At 36.2% G+C, this 18,229-nt stretch overlaps 1 protein-coding gene across 1 annotated transcript; it reads left to right on the forward strand.

The window, feature by feature from the left end:
- Positions 1-202: 202 nt before the first annotated feature.
- On the forward strand, positions 203-17,943 carry ywhaqa (tyrosine 3-monooxygenase/tryptophan 5-monooxygenase activation protein, theta polypeptide a). Its single transcript, XM_067383952.1, has 6 exons — positions 203-279; positions 958-1,382; positions 11,054-11,177; positions 13,770-13,933; positions 16,589-16,684; positions 16,848-17,943. Exons 2-6 carry the CDS (start codon positions 1,089-1,091, stop codon positions 16,905-16,907), a joined length of 738 nt encoding a protein of 245 aa, XP_067240053.1. The 5' UTR covers positions 203-279; positions 958-1,088; the 3' UTR covers positions 16,908-17,943.
- The last annotated feature ends 286 nt before the right edge of the window (positions 17,944-18,229 follow it).

The following is an 18,229-nucleotide window of genomic DNA, read 5'->3' on the forward strand; positions in this document are numbered from 1 at the left end:
GTGTCCATCGTGAGGATGACGTCCTCTCACTTGCTCTAATTGGCGTAAACTCCATGGTCTCAGCGTGATCCTCCTCTAATCCCGCCTTTATTTCAATATTTTATCTACTATTGGTCAATATAGCTTGATAGACATTTAAAAAGTATGATCTGATTGGACTTGCGCTGTAAAAGCCACGCCCCTTTTCATGTTCGGTTGAGGCGAAGGCGAATCTTTTCTCCCTCCAACCCAAAGCGGATATAGCTTTCGCGGAGTAGCTGATTGGTACCGTTCTTCAAGGTGGGAACGTTTTCTTACTTTTTTGCCTCGTCGTATATTATTCCCTACTCCAGTTATGTAATGTATTTGATAATGTTTGATCTTAGCGTTCGCTGCCAGGCATTATTTTGTAAAACTCCAGCCCTGTCAGACAGGAGTGCAGTCGTTAACGTTAGCTGTCACAAGCTAACCAATTCAATTACACGCGCTATCAGGTGAACTGGCCATTATTCAAAGCCAATGCAAATATTTGATATGTATTGGCATTATTTATCTTAAACGATGTTTAAAACATATCTTCACGAGCAGCGGACAGGTTTGCTGGAAATGACATGGAATCGTGGCGCTCGTCGTGGTCCATTAGTAGTTGGTTAGCCATCGGCTGGCTATTGGACAGTATTAGATTAGACAAGCGAGAGTAACTCGAGAAGGAGAAATTGATTTAATATCAAACATCTCTATTCTGTTTATTTTGAGAATTACATAAAGAGGTTAATATGAGAGTAGCGACCATGTGTATGGCTCTAAACCTCATGTGATATAAATTGAACAAAATATGTATTGTGTAGCATAATAACACATTTTTGACAAGCTAAAAGCCGGAAAATATTATAAAAATATAATATTTATTAATCTGAACAAATTGCTGTGTCCCTTCTGAACATCTGATTGATTAAAACTGTCATAATTTATCCTCAGGTGCTCCTGGATTACTTCACCATTACTGCTTTGGCCAGCCAGCTTCTCCTTTCCCCCTATACACACTGTTTTCTCTCCCTCCCCTCTTTGCTGGACTCGCCATTTCCCGGAGTTTAACGGCCGATTAAATCATGGATAAGACGGAGCTGATTCAGAAAGCCAAGCTGGCGGAGCAGGCGGAGCGCTACGATGACATGGCCGCGTGCATGAAGCTGGTGACGGAGCAGGGAGCCGAGCTCACCAACGAGGAGAGAAACCTGCTCTCCGTCGCCTACAAGAACGTCGTCGGGGCCCGGAGGTCGGCCTGGAGGGTTATCTCCAGTATTGAACAGAAAACCGAGGGCAACGACAAGAAGCTTCAAATGGTGAAGGAGTACAGGGAGAAGGTGGAGGCCGAATTACGCGATATTTGCAACGAAGTGTTGGTAAGGTTGTTCTCTATAATGCCCGAATGTACTCCGTATTGACTATGCTCTGTTGACTCTCAATGCTAGATAAATATCGACTTTAATTTACACTCGCTATTAGGGATGGGTATCGATTCAGGTGTCCCGATTCGATTCCGATTCACAAGATCTCAATTCGATTCGATTTCGGTAGTAGTAGTAGTTTCCAGGTACAGAAATTGAATAATAAAATGTAAAACAACACCGCATATAATCTTTTCTGTGCAAATTAAATAAAGGTTAATCCTTATTGAAGTTACAAGAATGAGTGATATTCTCCTTTTTTTTTTTTTTTTTTGGTAGTTTGATTAACAAAAACACAGACAGCTGCAGGAATATTAGGTTGCTGTCACTTTAAGACTAATGCGCGGATCCAATAATGATGCATTAATGTGTTTTCTCTACTAACCATAAATGACTGTTAACCTGGATACTCGCAATGGTGACATTTAGAGACAAATTTGTGTGAATTTCTCTGTTTATTCACAAGGAGAGGTGAAAGTGAATTCATTTTATTATTTGCAAGTTGTCTGATGTTCAGTGTTTGCGGAAATAAATATGGAAAAATCGATTCGTGGCTTTTGAGAATCGATGTTGAATCAACCACATAAAAAATCCCTGATTAATCGAAAAATCTTTTTTTTTTTTTTTTTTTCAAATATACTGTAATAACTATATCCGAACTATACTCAATACTGACTCTGTATTCACTAGATATCTATACTTCTATATCCATACTCAGTACATCTATAATCTACACTGCCTCTTTATTTGCTAATCTGGCTATATAAAATGCTGTATACACACTTTGCTGGCTAAATACTAACTATACTAAATTTTGACACTCTATTTTACTCATTTAAAGTCACCATGAAATCCTAATTCACAATTCTTATTTTTTGATGGAATATCACAGAATTTATTATAAATGATTTATCCATAAACATCATTATTTTTTAAATATGTAAAAATAACAAAATAACTTCTCCTCCTTCTAACAACATCTCTTCTCTGATGACATTTTTCATGAGGACGGGACAGCCTGTCACATGAGATCGCAGCAATAGCAAATAACAATGATCCAGTCAATTCTTGATGGACAAAATCAAGTCCTGCCCTACTTTTTTTGCATGTTTGAGAAGCTGTTTCACTCGTAAATCACAATAAGGAAGAAAAGACTGTTGCTTCCTTTTAATGCCAACTTTAAAGTTGGTTTAAAGCAAGCTTAAAAGTTGGTTTTAAGCAGGTTGCTGGAAAAAGAGGTTATTGTCCCGTCATCAGAGAAGAGATGTCATTGCAAGAGAGAGGGGAAGTTGTTTTGATTAAAGGTTACAAGATCACATGAATTGCATGGGTAAATCATGTATAATAAATACTGCAGTATTCCATAAAAGATAAGAACTGCAAATGTTGATTTCATGGTGAGTTATTTTATATGCCATTATTATTCATTACTATTTTGAATGATCTTTCATTATATTTAATTTCTATTAGCTTTTTTCCCTCCTTGCTGACCTCTATGCATCAGTATTACATATGGACCATCATTATATATGGATAAACATATGGAGCCTTTAAGGTTTAGCGATGATATGGAACTGGTTTTGAGCACCAGCAGGGATCAGTCACTGTTAGCAGTGTCATCGCTGGCAGTACATGGCAGACGAGCATTGAACCCAGTGGTTATGTTCCCCCCCTTAACCTCATTGAATTAAGAAGAATCGTATTCATCTCAAAAGGAGTGCTGTGTTGAGCCGTGGCATATTTAGAGGAAAAAACAGCCGCATACAGTGTTCCAGTGTCTAGCTTGGCACCTCATCACAGTGCTCTTGTTGTAAGAGGCTCTCGTGGAACTATTAGAGAATTGATTCCTCCGAGAAATGGTGCAGAGAGCAAGAACCAAGCCTTCAGCTTCTCACAATCGATATGTATTGCAGGCAGAAGTACAGCATCTTTCTCTCTCTTCTCCCACAGGCTGTGACAGTGAGGTTCTGTGTCATCACTATTGGATTCCCACTGTCACTCCCCTGGTAGCCCAGTCATCTTATCAAACTTGTTGAAATTCTGCTGCAGTACAGACAAGACTATTAATGTTATGTGATGAAATTGACAGTCTGACAAATAATTTAAAGAGATAGTTCACCTTAAAATAATCATTTTGTTTTCATTTGCTCCCCCTCATGTCATTCCAAACCTGTGTGACATTTTTTCTCCTGTGGAACACAAAATAGAAAAATGTGTTTTTATCCGTACACTGAAAGTCAATAGATCCAATATCAAAAAATTTCATATCAAAATAGCTTCTTTAGTTATCCACAGAATAAAGTCAGTCATGTGTGTGTAGAACAAGGGACTGAAAATAATGAAAAATATTCAATTTTATTGTGACCAAACCCTTTTAAAATGCTTTATTTTATTTTGAGAGAGGAAAATATATTTGGTCTGCTGCATTTTCCTACTTTCGAAACATGAGTAAAGATTTTGAGAGAAAAACTAAAGATTCCAATGCAGTAATTAATGGGATATTGTTCATTAAATCAGGTGACCAGATCACAAGAGTGACGAGTGTTGTCTTTTATATTGCGAGAGCATAATAAAAGAAAAAGAGCCTGCAACATTGCATTTGAAGAGACTAAAAGATTACAAGTTCTTGTTCGTTAGAAATACCAAGTGTAATACTTATTTACTGACAGATAAAATGGATTGGGGTAGGGCATGATGGAAAATGTACAACCCAGGCCATCATAGTGGTGGATAATGATAATTTTGTTGTGCAACCTCTGACTTTTTGACTTAAACTCAAGCTGGGCTTTATATTATAAAGGTTTGTCTGTTAAACCAGCTTGAAGGGAGCAAATAATTCTTCATAAATGGCTTTTTCTTAATAATGAAGAGTTTTGCTTATCAGTTCAGCTTACATTATCTGCATCTTTCTTCACAGGTCTAACAAAGGAGCTTTTACCATTGTCACATGCTGCAGATAGAAAATATTTGTGGTTAGAAACAAATGACCTCAGTTACTAAAAGTAGCCTTTAAGACAGTTTCCGTGGCGATGGATTGCTTTGCAGTTGACTGTTGTAGTGTGCTCTGTTTTTTAATAGCGTGGTTTGTTTCAGGATTGTGTTTTGCTAATCCGTCTGACTGTGCGGAGTGGTATTCTTAACATGAAGGGCCCATCCTGTAATGGAGAGTCATTGTGTGCATGCATACTGTAGGCTACATGTCTCACAAGGTGGCAGGAAATAGACGTGCACATCATCATGTCAGCCACCGTTTTCTCTGCATCTCTTTATGCTGAAGAGAACGGGAGGAAGGGCATTAAAAGAAGTGGTTTCCTGTCAGACAAAAAAAGAGAGTGCGTGAAGAGAGGAAGGTCAGGGGCCGCTGACACACAGGGAGGATATCCATTGGAGTGTCGAGTAAAGGTCATGACTATGAAGTTTCTCTTTGTGTAAAGGGTGACTATCATAGGGTCAAGATTTGGCTGGTTAGCATGGCCCAGTTTGCCCCTGCTGGTAGGTTCTGTAACTACACCATGTGACTTGAAATGGGTCTTTGTCCATTGCTTGCTATTCAAAAGTAGCTATGTATTTGTCAATGTTATTAACTAAAACTATTAAAAATAATTTTTAAATTGAAGAAAAAAACTAAATAAATTATAATTACTAGATAAAATAATTTAATGAAAATTAGAAATATCTTAGCAACTAACTGCAAAAAAAATTGTAAGTACTACAACTACTAAAACTAAAATAGAATTTAAAAAAATTAAAGCAATATCGAAATCATATTATTTATATAGGGGGTGTCTAGTGTTGTCAAAAGGATCCATTTTAAAAATGTGATGCTTTGAGCTCATACAACTCTGATTGGCCATTGTGTTCAGAAATTTGTACTTTTGACAACACTAGCATTGACATCACTTTCCCACCAGAGCATGGACTGAGCCGGACTGAGTGGCAAAACATCCTGCAACATAACTGGATTTAATGTGGAAAAACTGCGAAAACGAGAGTAAAACATGATCATCTTCTTAAATCAAAGGCAGTTGGACTCGACAGTGTTCCTTACAACTTACTGCTTCATGGATTTTGATGGAAGGGAAATGCATAAAGCAAAGCCTGTCAATGCTTTATCTGTTAGACAACACTATAAATACAATATAGGTAGATCTAAATCTGGATGATCACTTGTATCATTGTTAAATATCGTCAAATTGCCCAGCCCTAAAACTTTGTTGAAGCCCTATGGTATTATAGACACAACATTATGACTTTCTGTAAAGCCGCCTGGAAACTGTATATTGCGAAGCGTTAATAAATTTGACTTGACGGCGCTTGGTCGTACTTCCAGATGGGATAAAAGTGACCAGGACATAAATGGATATTCTGGTTTTCAATACGTTTTGTACAATCTTTTAAAAGATATCTGGATAACTGTCAACTGTTAGCATCAGACAGACGATATAGAGTTCCACTTTGTGAACTGAACTCCTTTGTGCTCCTATCTATTTATCTATACTTGCTTTGTAAGGAAAACCGGGTTTGTCTAACATTATCTAACCATCCCCCTTTGTAGAACATAAGGCTCATCATAATGGATGTTTTTTAATAAACGCTGGATCAATGGCAAGTCTCTTTCACATTTTAAATGTGATTTTGTTGTCTTTTGCGGCATTCAGGCAGAACACCAACGCTTCCACTGTCTTTTTACCACTCAGTATGTAACACTCAGGATGTAACTGCAGTGACTCCCACCTACTGTGACATCAGGTGCATACCAAAACAAAATCAGAATACTAAGTTACTAAAATGTAAGTTAAAATTAAAATAAAAACTGAAAATATAAAAATAAATGCTAATTCAAAATATATATGAATATTAGAATAGTATACAAATACTATTAAAATAACATTGATATAATCTGTCTTGCAAACAACTTTTAAATTAAAATTTCTATTTGTGTTTTAATGTGAATGGTGTGGAAACACTGAACGCTGCTGGTTCAAGCAAAACAAGCCATGACCTTTCACAATTTTGCCCTTGAAGAAGGCACTTAACCTCAGGTTCCTTCAGGGGAAATGACTAGTTATTTGTTTCCATTATGTTTGGCTGTTAGTGTTATGCAACTTAGAGTCATGCTAGTTTCATCATCAGACTTCCACAGATTGCTCAAAGATGCATCAAAATCTCTACATTTAAAATGTCTTTGACCATCACTACACTTTGCAGGGGACTCGGGATCAGTCCCTTTAGTTCAGCTGGACTGAAGTGTTCATGGCTGCATCAGTTCTTTGCTCTCATTATCAAATCCTGTTCCTGTTCCTTTTCTTAAGGTGGTACCAGCCAGATTACTGGATGGTAAACAGGAAGGTGATCCCTGGCTTCATAGACATTAGAGCTGTGCTGTTAGACAGATTAATGTGTACAGTGGGGTTAAATGTCACGCTTGCTTTACTGACATTTGACATTTTAAGTTTAGTTGCTTTTAACAGCAGGCAGTAAACACTGATGTTTAAACTTGAACTTGCATTAGGAGATTAAAAATGAGAGTGCGTTATTTATTTTTTTTATCCTTCCTAATGTTACATAAAGTTTTTTTTTTTTCCCATTGATGCTTGATTGCTGGAATGAATTGATGGAATGATGAATGTGGTAGTCTGCATAAAACAGACTACTGTTCAAAAAGTTTTTTTTTTATGAAAGAAATATTTTATATATACTATACTATAATTCCAGTAGTTGGTACCAATACCAGTAAAATTTTACGGTTCTCTGTACCAATTTATTTATATATATATATGTATATATATATATGTATATATATATATGTATATATATATATGTATATATATATGTATATATATATATGTATATATATATATGTATATATATATATGTATGTATATATATGTATATATGTATGTATATATGTATGTATATATGTATGTATATATATATGTATATATATATGTATATATATATGTATATATATATATATGTATATATATGTGTATATATATATAAAATGTATATGTGTATCGAAATAATTTTTTTGAACAAATTCTCAAACATCCATTTTGAAACAGACGTGCATGTTTATTTTAGCTATTCCTTCAGTGAAACAACACACTACAGCCAGTAGGGCTGCACGATTATGACAAAAATCATAATTGTCGATTATTCCCTTGAAATTGTAATTGCGATTATTAATTATAATTATCACAATTTACATTGAATGATGTTTTGAATAGCTTTATACCACTGTTTTAAGCAATAATAATTTTTTACTTGGTCTGCTTGATTTCAAATGGTTAACTGAATTTAAAAAAAACAACAATTTAACAGTAATAAAATAAGAAAAAATGAACAAATTACTAACAATAGCACAAATAAATACAATAGAATAAAGATAGAAATTAAATAGACTGCTTGCTTTCTTTATTTTGTTTTGTCTAACAGTAGTGATCAGGTAAGAAACCTAATAAAGAAACAAAGTAGGCTAATCAAATGTAAAATAACATTGGATAATCTTCCTTATAAAAATTGAATACAGATTAAATCAATTAAAGCGACAGTCAAGAGCAGTAAGTGTTTTTTTTAATTTCTTTTGTTGTTTGGTTAACATTAACAACGTAGAGAGCAGCATGTTTATTCGGCTACTGTCCCTTTTAAGAGTTGACAGACACATTCTTCCTGAACTGTTTTACGTTAATACTCACCATGATGGGCATTGTGACATTGTTTCTGAGTGTATTTGACCATTAATAATCCGCAAAAAAGAGCTTATGTTGGCGCTTGTATGTCAAAGGCGGCTTTATTGTGTGTCTGCGCTTCATTTGAGCGCGAAATCTGCGAGAATTAATAGAATTATGCGCAATCCCGCGCTGAAATTCAGACCCGGTCAAACCATTACTATTAAACCGGAGAGCACGAGACGATTGAATGAGAAGAGTGCGTGCGTCTCAACTAGCTGTCAGAGAGGACAGCAAGAACGCGCAGCTGGTATCGGTGTATCGATACTGAAGAAAGGAGTATTATAACCTTTCTGATATTTCATTATAGATACATATAGAAATATAGATATTTTTGACAGCACTAGGCTGTGTACACTGCTTTTTGAAAATGGCGGGTCCTGTTGTTTCGTGTGCGTTCGACATATCGGCGTACACCTACATCACTGGTCGCTCCTTTTGTGCTGGGTGACCTTTTACACACTGAAGTAGTTGGGATTCGCCTCTCACAACGTGACATGCTCATAACACACCTCTTAAACATGCAGAATAATCTAAGTGGATATTTTTCCTTATAATCGGGCCTTTGAACGATTACGAAATCGTGGCATCCGTAATCGTAATCGCGATTAGAAATTTGTTTGATTGTGCAGCCCTAGCAGCCAGTAAAATGTAATTTTAAACTAAATAAATATCAGTAAATAATGGTAACCTAAATAATAAAAAAGTTAAGTATTATTCGAAAAAACATTATTTTTTTGTTTCCACGCAAAGATGTGTCATATAGCCGCTCGGCGCTTTGAGAGGGATGTGGGACACGAGCAGGAAAGAGACCATTTCTCTTTAATATCTTGTTATCTGATGTTACAAACAACTGACACTTGTTGTAAAAGATCTGAAGAGCTAGTTTTATCTTCAGACATTCAGGCTATGTTTGATTTTGCGCTGCCAGAGAAAGCGAAACTAAAAAACACTGGCGTGTGTGAAACGCGCTATACAAATAAACTTGACATGCATTATAAAGTCTGATAACAAGCTCAAACTGTGTTAAATAGAAATTGACGTTCAAGCAAAAAGGTTTCTGTCCTATGGTGTTTTTTCTACTTTACCACAGTAAAGAATGCGAATATAATAGGCCTAATTAAAAGCGAACCAAAGGAAGAAACGTTTATAATCCCCTGCTTGAGTGAAGATTTGGGAAAAGAAACAGAGATTCCAGGTTCAGTGGAATAACTAATGGAATATTGTTAAATTCTCTGATAATCGGGTGACCAGATTGCGATTCGCAAAACTTAAATGTGTGAACTCGCATAGGCTACCTCCCTCATTCGGCATGAACCAAAATGTTTCATGGCTGCGATGTCACATTTAATTGCTAACCTATTAGCCTATTGTTAACCTATTATTTCTTCTGCTTCACTCATGTCATATTCATGTAAAATACTGGCACAGCCCTATCAGTGGGTACCGAATATACCAGTATACTCGGTACTCCCGGTACTACAGAAATGCGGTTATCGTCACATTTTCAAAATTTCTGTACCGACTTGGTACCGAAGTACCAGCACTTTTGACAACACTAATATGCAATTACACATTAAATTGATTAAAGGGGCTGGTAAAGACACTTTAAAGATTTATTTTTCAAATAAACTGTTTTTCAAAGAGTCTTGGAAACAATAGATCACTGTTTCTACAAATCTTTTAAGCAGAACAACAGTTTTCAGCATTGATAATAATAATAATAATAATAAGAAGAAGAAATCTTGAGCAGCAAATCGGCATAATGGAATGATTTCTGAAGGATCATGTGGCACTGAAACCTGGAGTAATGGCTGCTGAAAATGCAGCTCTGCCATCACAGGTATTAATTATATATAATAGAAAATCTAAGCTTTCTCATTTAGGTTACAGTAGCTGTTTCTGAGGTTTTTTTTTTGTTGTTTTTTTTACACAAGATTGCTTGTATGTGGTTTCGCTTTCTTCTGTTCCAAAACACCCCAAAAGTGACCTTTATTCCATCAAAATTCAGTTAATCTTCGGGTCACATATTTATATGCTTTATGCTTGTTAAACATTGGGAAAAAGTCCAGAAAGCTTTACTGTTTCTTCACTATGAACATTTTAAGGTTTCTTTTTTACCCCTGACAGTGGATTTTATGTTCTGACACATCCGTGTCTGTGTTGTCATGAGGGGTAAGGTGTGTGTGTGTGTGTGTGTATGAGGGGTAAGGTGTGTGTGTGTGTGTGTGTGTGTGTGTGTGTTGCAGTGCTCAGGCTTGCTGTTAAATCAGGCATTAGGAAGCACATGTGATGTGGCTGCTGCTCTGACTGTGTAATCACAGGGTCATGTGGGGCCATGACTGCCCTCTTTAGACTAAATGCACTTATATCAGTCTTTTACTTTTTAATTTCTCCATTTGTTCTTTTTTCCATTTTCCTCTCTCTTTAGTTTCCTTTTTTAAAAAAACATTTTTGTTTTTTCCTTCTCATTTTGTTTCACATTAGGGAAGTGAACACAGTTTAGTTCGGCAGATCTAAAATGACAGGCTGAGCAATGAAAGGGCTAGGCTGTCACACAGGAAGTCTGCACCATTCTGTGCTTTACAGTTATGTGTTTGCGTGGTTTGTCTAACAGCCCCACTGAACCACCAACGCCCAGAATGTTGTAAACTGGGGAAGATGCTGAATATCAGTGCACTGGCCTCAAACTGGTTGTGGAAAAGAATTTGATTTCTCAGTATAAAATACACCAGACTTTGTGCATACTTTTGCAATGAATATTTCACATTTACAGTCCCATAAAACTGCAGCCATTTCCACCTCAATTAGTTAATTGTAACAGTTTTCTTTAAAGTAGATAAACAAGCTCTCTATCTGTCTTTCCTTACATATCCTCTCTCTTCCCACCCTCAGGGACTGCTGGGCAAATATTTGATCGAGAACTCAACAAATGCTGAGAGCAAAGTCTTCTATTTAAAGATGAAGGGTGACTACTACAGATATCTTGCGGAGGTTGCCTCTGGAGATGACAGGAAGGGTAAGTGCCTTACTGCATTTCTGCTGTCAAGAAAGGGTGTATATGCCTGTTATTTTTTAATAATGCATTTAGAGCTGCACGATTCTGGATAAAATCTTTAAAATAAAGATCACAAATCTCCCACGATTCTGAATAGACTGCTAAACAAAATAACGTCTTTTATCACAGGTTCTGACAAAATGTATTTGCAGTCTATTTAAAAAAATAATTCATTTGAGATTATAAAAACAAAAAAAAAAACCCAAAATCAGTTTGAATCAGTTGGACTAGCTTAAGCCTTGTCTGTGAAACCGGGGGATTAATTCATATAGTCATGGCATTAAATGTTGCATGCATTGCAACAAAAAATATCTTTCTCAGTATATTTGTCCTGTTTTCCAACACAAATATTAATTTTTTTTAAATCAAGATACATTTACTTGAGATACAAATGTAAAATTAAGTCTTGAAAAAATGAACAAAATTAAGTGAATTTATTCTTAAAAACACTCATCCTATTTCTTTTTACTATTTTTATACAATTTCCGTTTCTTCGACATCCCATAATAATAACCAACAGCCCATAATAGCTGACGTGTGTAAATAATTTTTAATTGGAAACATCTTATCTAACTCCCTAACTTCTTCCCAGCTAACTGACCTTGACGACAGAAAGAGTCATCATTCTCAAGTTGTTTCTCACAGAAACTGTAGATTAGCTTTGCAACATCAAAGAAAAATGGAAAAGCATACAAAACTTTTTTTTTTTTTTTTTTTTTTACCAAATGTATGACAGAAAAGTAACACAATACTTAAGCATAAAAATAAAATGTAACATGTATATCTTCATGCTCATCTATCAAAATCTAATGTTTACATGTATGGCATAACCTCCATTTGGCAGCGACCTGCTTGAAACCTTCGGTTCATCCCCTTAATACATTCTTAGACAGTTAGCACTCTTTTAAAAACTCCTGTCAGAAACATCATATCTTGAAAAAAAAAAAAAAAAAGACAGAAAATGTGATTTCAATACATGAATGGTTACATACATATATTTATATGTCAACAATCAAATTACATTTTTCTCATTATTTAAAGGTTATGCAAAAATCCTATCAGGAAATCTATTTAACTCATGTAAGATTAACAAAATTAATCCTGTATAAGCAACAACATTGATTGAATACACATAAAAAAGAAAATCTAATAGTTTACTTATTTCATTATTAATTAATTTATTTATTGTATTTACTTTGTTTTATCATGGGAAATTAGAATCTTTTTCTGTCATTTTGTGAGCAAAGATAGAGTTTGTGATGAAGAAAAATGTCCTATCTTAAAGAAATATTTCACACAAAAGGCGAGCCCATGGATATCACACATGCAATATGCAAACTTTGCACAAGTTATGCTGGTGAAGGAGTCTCAAACCACAGTCAATTATTTCCTGAAAGTGAAAGCAAAAACTGACCGAGCTTTTGGCATCTGACACAGCACGATGCATTCATTCTCTCAGAATCTACATCAATGCTGAGAATGGCCTCATATTTAAGCACAAATGTTTCCATCTCTGATGTGAATTAAATAAATTAAATCTGTATTTGGGAAACCATGTCAGTGCTGCATCTTGTGCTCTGCTCTAGGCTAAATTGGGTTTGTGGGCTTCAAATTCAAGATGAATGAGTTTGGGTTCTGTGCAGAGTATTTAGCTGCCTTAGGCCATCTCCTACACCCTCCTCAAGTCAGCTGCTTGTCCTTCTGGGAGACAGTCTTCTGGGGTTTTTATTCCCCTTCTGGCAGGCTACAGAACAGGAGCAGCCATGGAGAACCAGTTTAAAATATGCCTCCTCTAATATGTTTCCAAGCATCTTATAATATATTTCGCCATATTGATCTTTAATCAAAGACCTTAAGGGTTTTTTTCTCTCTGATTTAAAATGAATGACTTTTTTTTTTGTACATTATGAGTTTTAGATGTCTTCATATTTTAACCAAAGCATTCTGTAATTGATAATGCTTAGGTATGTTCATACTTATGCCATCAGTCTGTTGTATTAAAGGGTTAGTTCACCCAAAAATGAAAATTCTGTCATTAATTACCCTCATGTTCCACTTTTGAGGTTCCGCAAGAACCAATGAGATTTGTTCTCTCGTGTCAAGTGCAGTTGGGCTTCTGTTTATGCTCGGTGATCAATGTTTTTATGTGAATAAAAACCTAAATTCAATCTGTTCGTCATATTAGACGATCATGATTCTTAAGAAAACCGCTCGATTTATTTGGATTAGTTTTACGATCTCTTTATGAACTTTTTAAAGCATCAAAGTCGTAAGTGGTATTTGTGTGGACTGTCAATGGAAGGACAGAAATTGCTCAGATTTTATTAAAAATACCTTCATTTTTGTTCCCAAGATGAACGAAAGTCTTTGGTTTGGAATGACATGAGGCTGAATTTTCATTTTTGGGTGCAAAACTTTGAAAGCAGTGATTCTCAAATAGGGGGCCAGGGCTCATTACGAGGTCTCAGCAAACTTCTGATCTTAACTACATAATTTTAAGACTTTATGTTAACAAATTCTTATTAAAATTATAAATGCTTTTTGTCCTTACAGAAACGATAACCAACTCTCAAGGCGCCTACCAGGATGCATTTGACATCAGTAAGAAGGAGATGCAGCCCACACACCCCATTCGTCTGGGACTGGCTCTCAACTTCTCCGTCTTCTACTATGAGATCCTCAACTCTCCTGAGCAGGCCTGCGCTTTGGCCAAACAAGTAGGATTTTAGATGACAGCATCACTCTGTTGCTATTTATTAAACTTATTTATCAGGAATTATTAATTTAATCTGTAAATTACTCTCATGTTGTTCCAAACCCAAAAGACTTTGGTTAATCTTTTGAAAAACAAATTAAGATATTTGTAATGAAACCTGAGAGGTTTCTGTCCATTGAAATTCCAGGTAATCAATCTATCAGCAGTTATTTTATCTATGGTTCGTAACATTTCTTACAGATTTCTGCTCATTGTAAATCAGATAAAGATAAATAGCACAGTACCAGTATGAGTGATTGCGTGTGTGAATTAGTCATACCGTCTCTATTAATTGTGAAGCTGTGAGTTGTAAATAGTTCCTTCAAAAGTAGGAAATTATATGCTATAAGTTTTGAGTTCCTAAGCTACTTTAGTGATAAATCACAGGACAGCGCTGACAACTAGTTTCTGTGTTCCTCTCTGTGCGCGCGACCGTCATGTTTTGCGAAGCTACTGTTTATATGAGTGTTCGTGCCACAATGCAGCTGCGCAAGCACGATAGCTCGAAATAATTTACATCCAATCGCATAAAATCACTTGAATGTCCAAACTGGCAAACCTTAAAACAAATACAACTGACAAAGTTTAGTGAAGACGCAAGGCTCAACGCTCACGCGTCATCACTACGTGTTGAACCGGCGTTCACCTCCGTGTTGCTTTTATGCCACTGACTGGACGGGGCGGAGTCACGTGGCTACACACGCGATAGTATGTTTTTAAGGGGGAGGTATTAACAAGATTAAAAAAACAAAATAACCGACATGGCAAAATTGCATCAGTTAAGCGAAGTTCAGACTGCACGATTTTAGCCCCGATTTTGGCTCGCCGACAGGTTTTGAGAAATCGCCGACAAATGCCCGAAATCACAGGCAAATCGGTGCTCGTTCACGCGAGTGACAATCACGCAGTGTGAATGAGCAAAGACGCGATCTGAGAGATATTTGGCATGCTAAATATCTGGACCTGTCTGCGATTTAAAATCCTGCTGTGTGAAAAGTGTTCTGACTGAAAACTACATCGGCGATGACCGACAGCCAATGAGAGAGCAAGATACAGATCAGCGGGGAGTTCGGGGAGGAGTTATAGACCACAATATCAAGCATGGCTTTGTTTAAGATAAACATTACAATTCTATCAAACAGAAACAAAGCACAAACCTTTGCTTGACCATCCGCAACAGCAGCACATTGAAAAGTTATGTATTTACCTCCAACTCTCATTGCAGAACACACAATCCACAGTCTCCCCAACCATTTCCTCCTCCATTCTTCTTTTCTTTTTCTTGTTTTTGCTGCAAATCAGCACACAGGCAATTCGTATTGCAAGATTCTTGCCGGCTACCGTTTTTAATAATAATAATAATAATAATAACTCCGGTCTTGCGTGATATCGCGTTGTTTCCTTGTCACATCTCGCGTGTTTGGTTGTGAAACGTAGTTTGCGAAACGTATCGCCGATCCATCGTGCAGTGTGAACACGGCAGCGACTGAATGCTGGCCAAGATAGTCATGCAGTGTGAAAAGGACAGTGACCCGACTACTTTGAAAATCGTGCAGTCTGAACTCTGCTTTAGAGGTTCTGAATTTCGGTTTCGATTGCTTTTCGATTAATTGTCCAGCCTTAATCATACATGGGGCTCATCACATTTGGTAAACACAGAAACTAAAATGTGTGTGCATGTGTGAGAACCAATGATGTGTTTTAGTGTGTGGTGTATTTGTTTATCTGTTCATCATATAAAGCGATCATATCTCTTCAAGTGGCAAACATCTCGGGCTTCAGAAATGAAAATTGTCATTTATTACTCACCCTCATGCCGTTCTTCGTTCATCTTTGGAACACAAATTAAGATATTCTGATTAAATCCGATGGCTCAGTGAGGCCTCTATAGACAGCAATGCCATTGAAAATCTCAAGATCCATAAAGGTACTAATATTTAAAACGGTTCATGTGAGTTCAGTGGTTCAACCTTAATATTATAAAGCGACAAGAATACTTTTTGTGTGCCAAAAAGATTGAGATTTTCAATGGCATTGCTGTATATAGAGGCCTCACTGAGCCATTGGATTTAATCAGAATATCTTAATTTGTGTTCCAAAGATGAACTAAGGTCTAGAACGACATGAGGGTGAGTTATAAATGACATTATTTTCACTTTTGGGTGAACTAAAACTACTATAAAAAATACTTTAAAAGGATTTAACAAAGTCTTAAGGGTTTGGAATGGCATTGAGGGTGAGTAAATGATGACAGTTTATATTTGTGGATGGACACTCCCTTTTAATGCTAACTTTTTCCAACATATCAGCTTCTAGCTTGACCAATAATGAGTTTGGGGTGGGACTACCTGTAATAAGCTATTTGGGAATTTTCTCAAAACAATGCCAGAATGGATTAGGGCCATTTTTCTTTTCTTTTAGGTGGTTGTAGTTACTTCACCTACTATTAAACCTTTAACTCGGTGAAAGGGAAATTCCTATGGAAATTTTACCCACCTGTCCTTCTGGATTTTTATACTTTCCTCAAGCTTTGAATTTCATCAGGCACATGGTTCACATACCAGGGGCTTGACTGTTCGTTCACATACCTCAACTTATTGTGGCCTTGTGCTTGCAGGCCTTTGATGAAGCCATTGCAGAGCTGGATACACTGAATGAAGACTCGTACAAAGACAGCACACTTATCATGCAGCTGCTTAGAGACAACCTCACAGTGAGTTACAAACAGTCATACTGACCCTACAAAAATAGTCTTCTCTGAGACTGTGGAATGCAGATTTGATAGAAGTTATATCATAATCATTTATATTTATAGTTCAAAGTGTAGATGTTCAATATTCAAGCACACATTTTTGTCCCCCCTTTTTTTTAATCAGTTATGGACCTCTGACAACACTGCAGATGAGGGTGAAGGAGGAAACGGAGGAGAGAACTAAACGCCCACATCTTCTCTCCACAGATTAAAGAAAGAATCCTGGAAAAAGACAACTTTTTACACTTCTTCATTCCTTATTGTTTCACTTATGATTATTCTAGCCATGTAAAAGCCCATGATCATTACCAATGAGCTGTGAGTGTGGGAATTCCAGTCGGTCTGTTTTTTTTCTTCTCTCTCTCTCTCTCTCTCTCCCTCCATTTTCCACCACCTGGCTTGTGGTTGTAATGAAAGTAAATATTAAGTTAAAGTAACATCTCCATTCCTCAGTTTTGTGTTTTTGTCCTTTTGGCCTTCATAATGTGCAGTGTCTGCTGTAGAAAAGTATTAGCCTCACATAAAATCAATTGTCCTTTAATTGTGACAGCGACTAGTGTGTATATTCTGGTAAACTGAAATATTGGAAGTGTCGCTCACAAAATGCAGAGCGTTTTGCCTCAAGCATGGCTAGTTCCTGTCCTACTATATCACCTTCCATTATACATCTCTCTAGGGAAATTAACATACACTTGAATGAGATAAATGTCTTGTTGGCTGTCATAGTGTTGGCTTAAAATGAGCCTGTGCTTTAGTATTGATAGCAAGATGGCTGTTTTCTGATGTACCAAGTCAGCTAGCATTGCTCAGCCAAGTATGCACTTTCCATAGACCATTTGAATCATGTCTTCATCTTGAAGGTCACGAAACACTCCTGCCTGGTTATGGTTTTCACTTTAACGTGTTACCTTGCGATGGCTTGTGATGATTAAAAAAAAAAAAAAAGATTAAAAAAATATCATGCATGCCCATTTTTCAATATACACTGGAATGGGAACCAATACTGCATACATGTTCCACAGTTTGGTTAAGTACTTTTCATTGCAGGTTTATGCACATGTTGAGAGGATGTTTGATTTGTCAAGTGATGTCAATAGTTATTTGGACCACTGTTGTTTTCACTAATCATTGACTGTAGTCCCCCAAAGCCTTGTGAAAATGTACAAGCCCTACATAACAGCTATGTAACCTGAATTAAAATGACCATTTTATAAACCATACAGTTTTGTCTTGAAATTTGTTTTATGTCAGTCTGTCCTGGTGACTTTTTTACATTCTTTGTGAGATGATGTAATGCATTTTGACTGGGTTTCTGTAGTATTCTGTAGACTTCTTTAATAGTGACAAAATAAATATGATTTCTTTAAAGATCCCATGAAATTGCTTTAGAATGCATTTCCTGTTAAAATAGAAAGTTTGTTTGTCCCTTCTTTTTTAGCCAGTAGTACTTTACATTACTTGACTTTGAAATGTCTAATTATAATCATATATTTTCATTCTAGAATG

Source organism: Chanodichthys erythropterus, chromosome 4 (genome assembly GCF_024489055.1).
Source record: "Chanodichthys erythropterus isolate Z2021 chromosome 4, ASM2448905v1, whole genome shotgun sequence".
NCBI lineage: Eukaryota > Metazoa > Chordata > Actinopteri > Cypriniformes > Xenocyprididae > Chanodichthys > Chanodichthys erythropterus.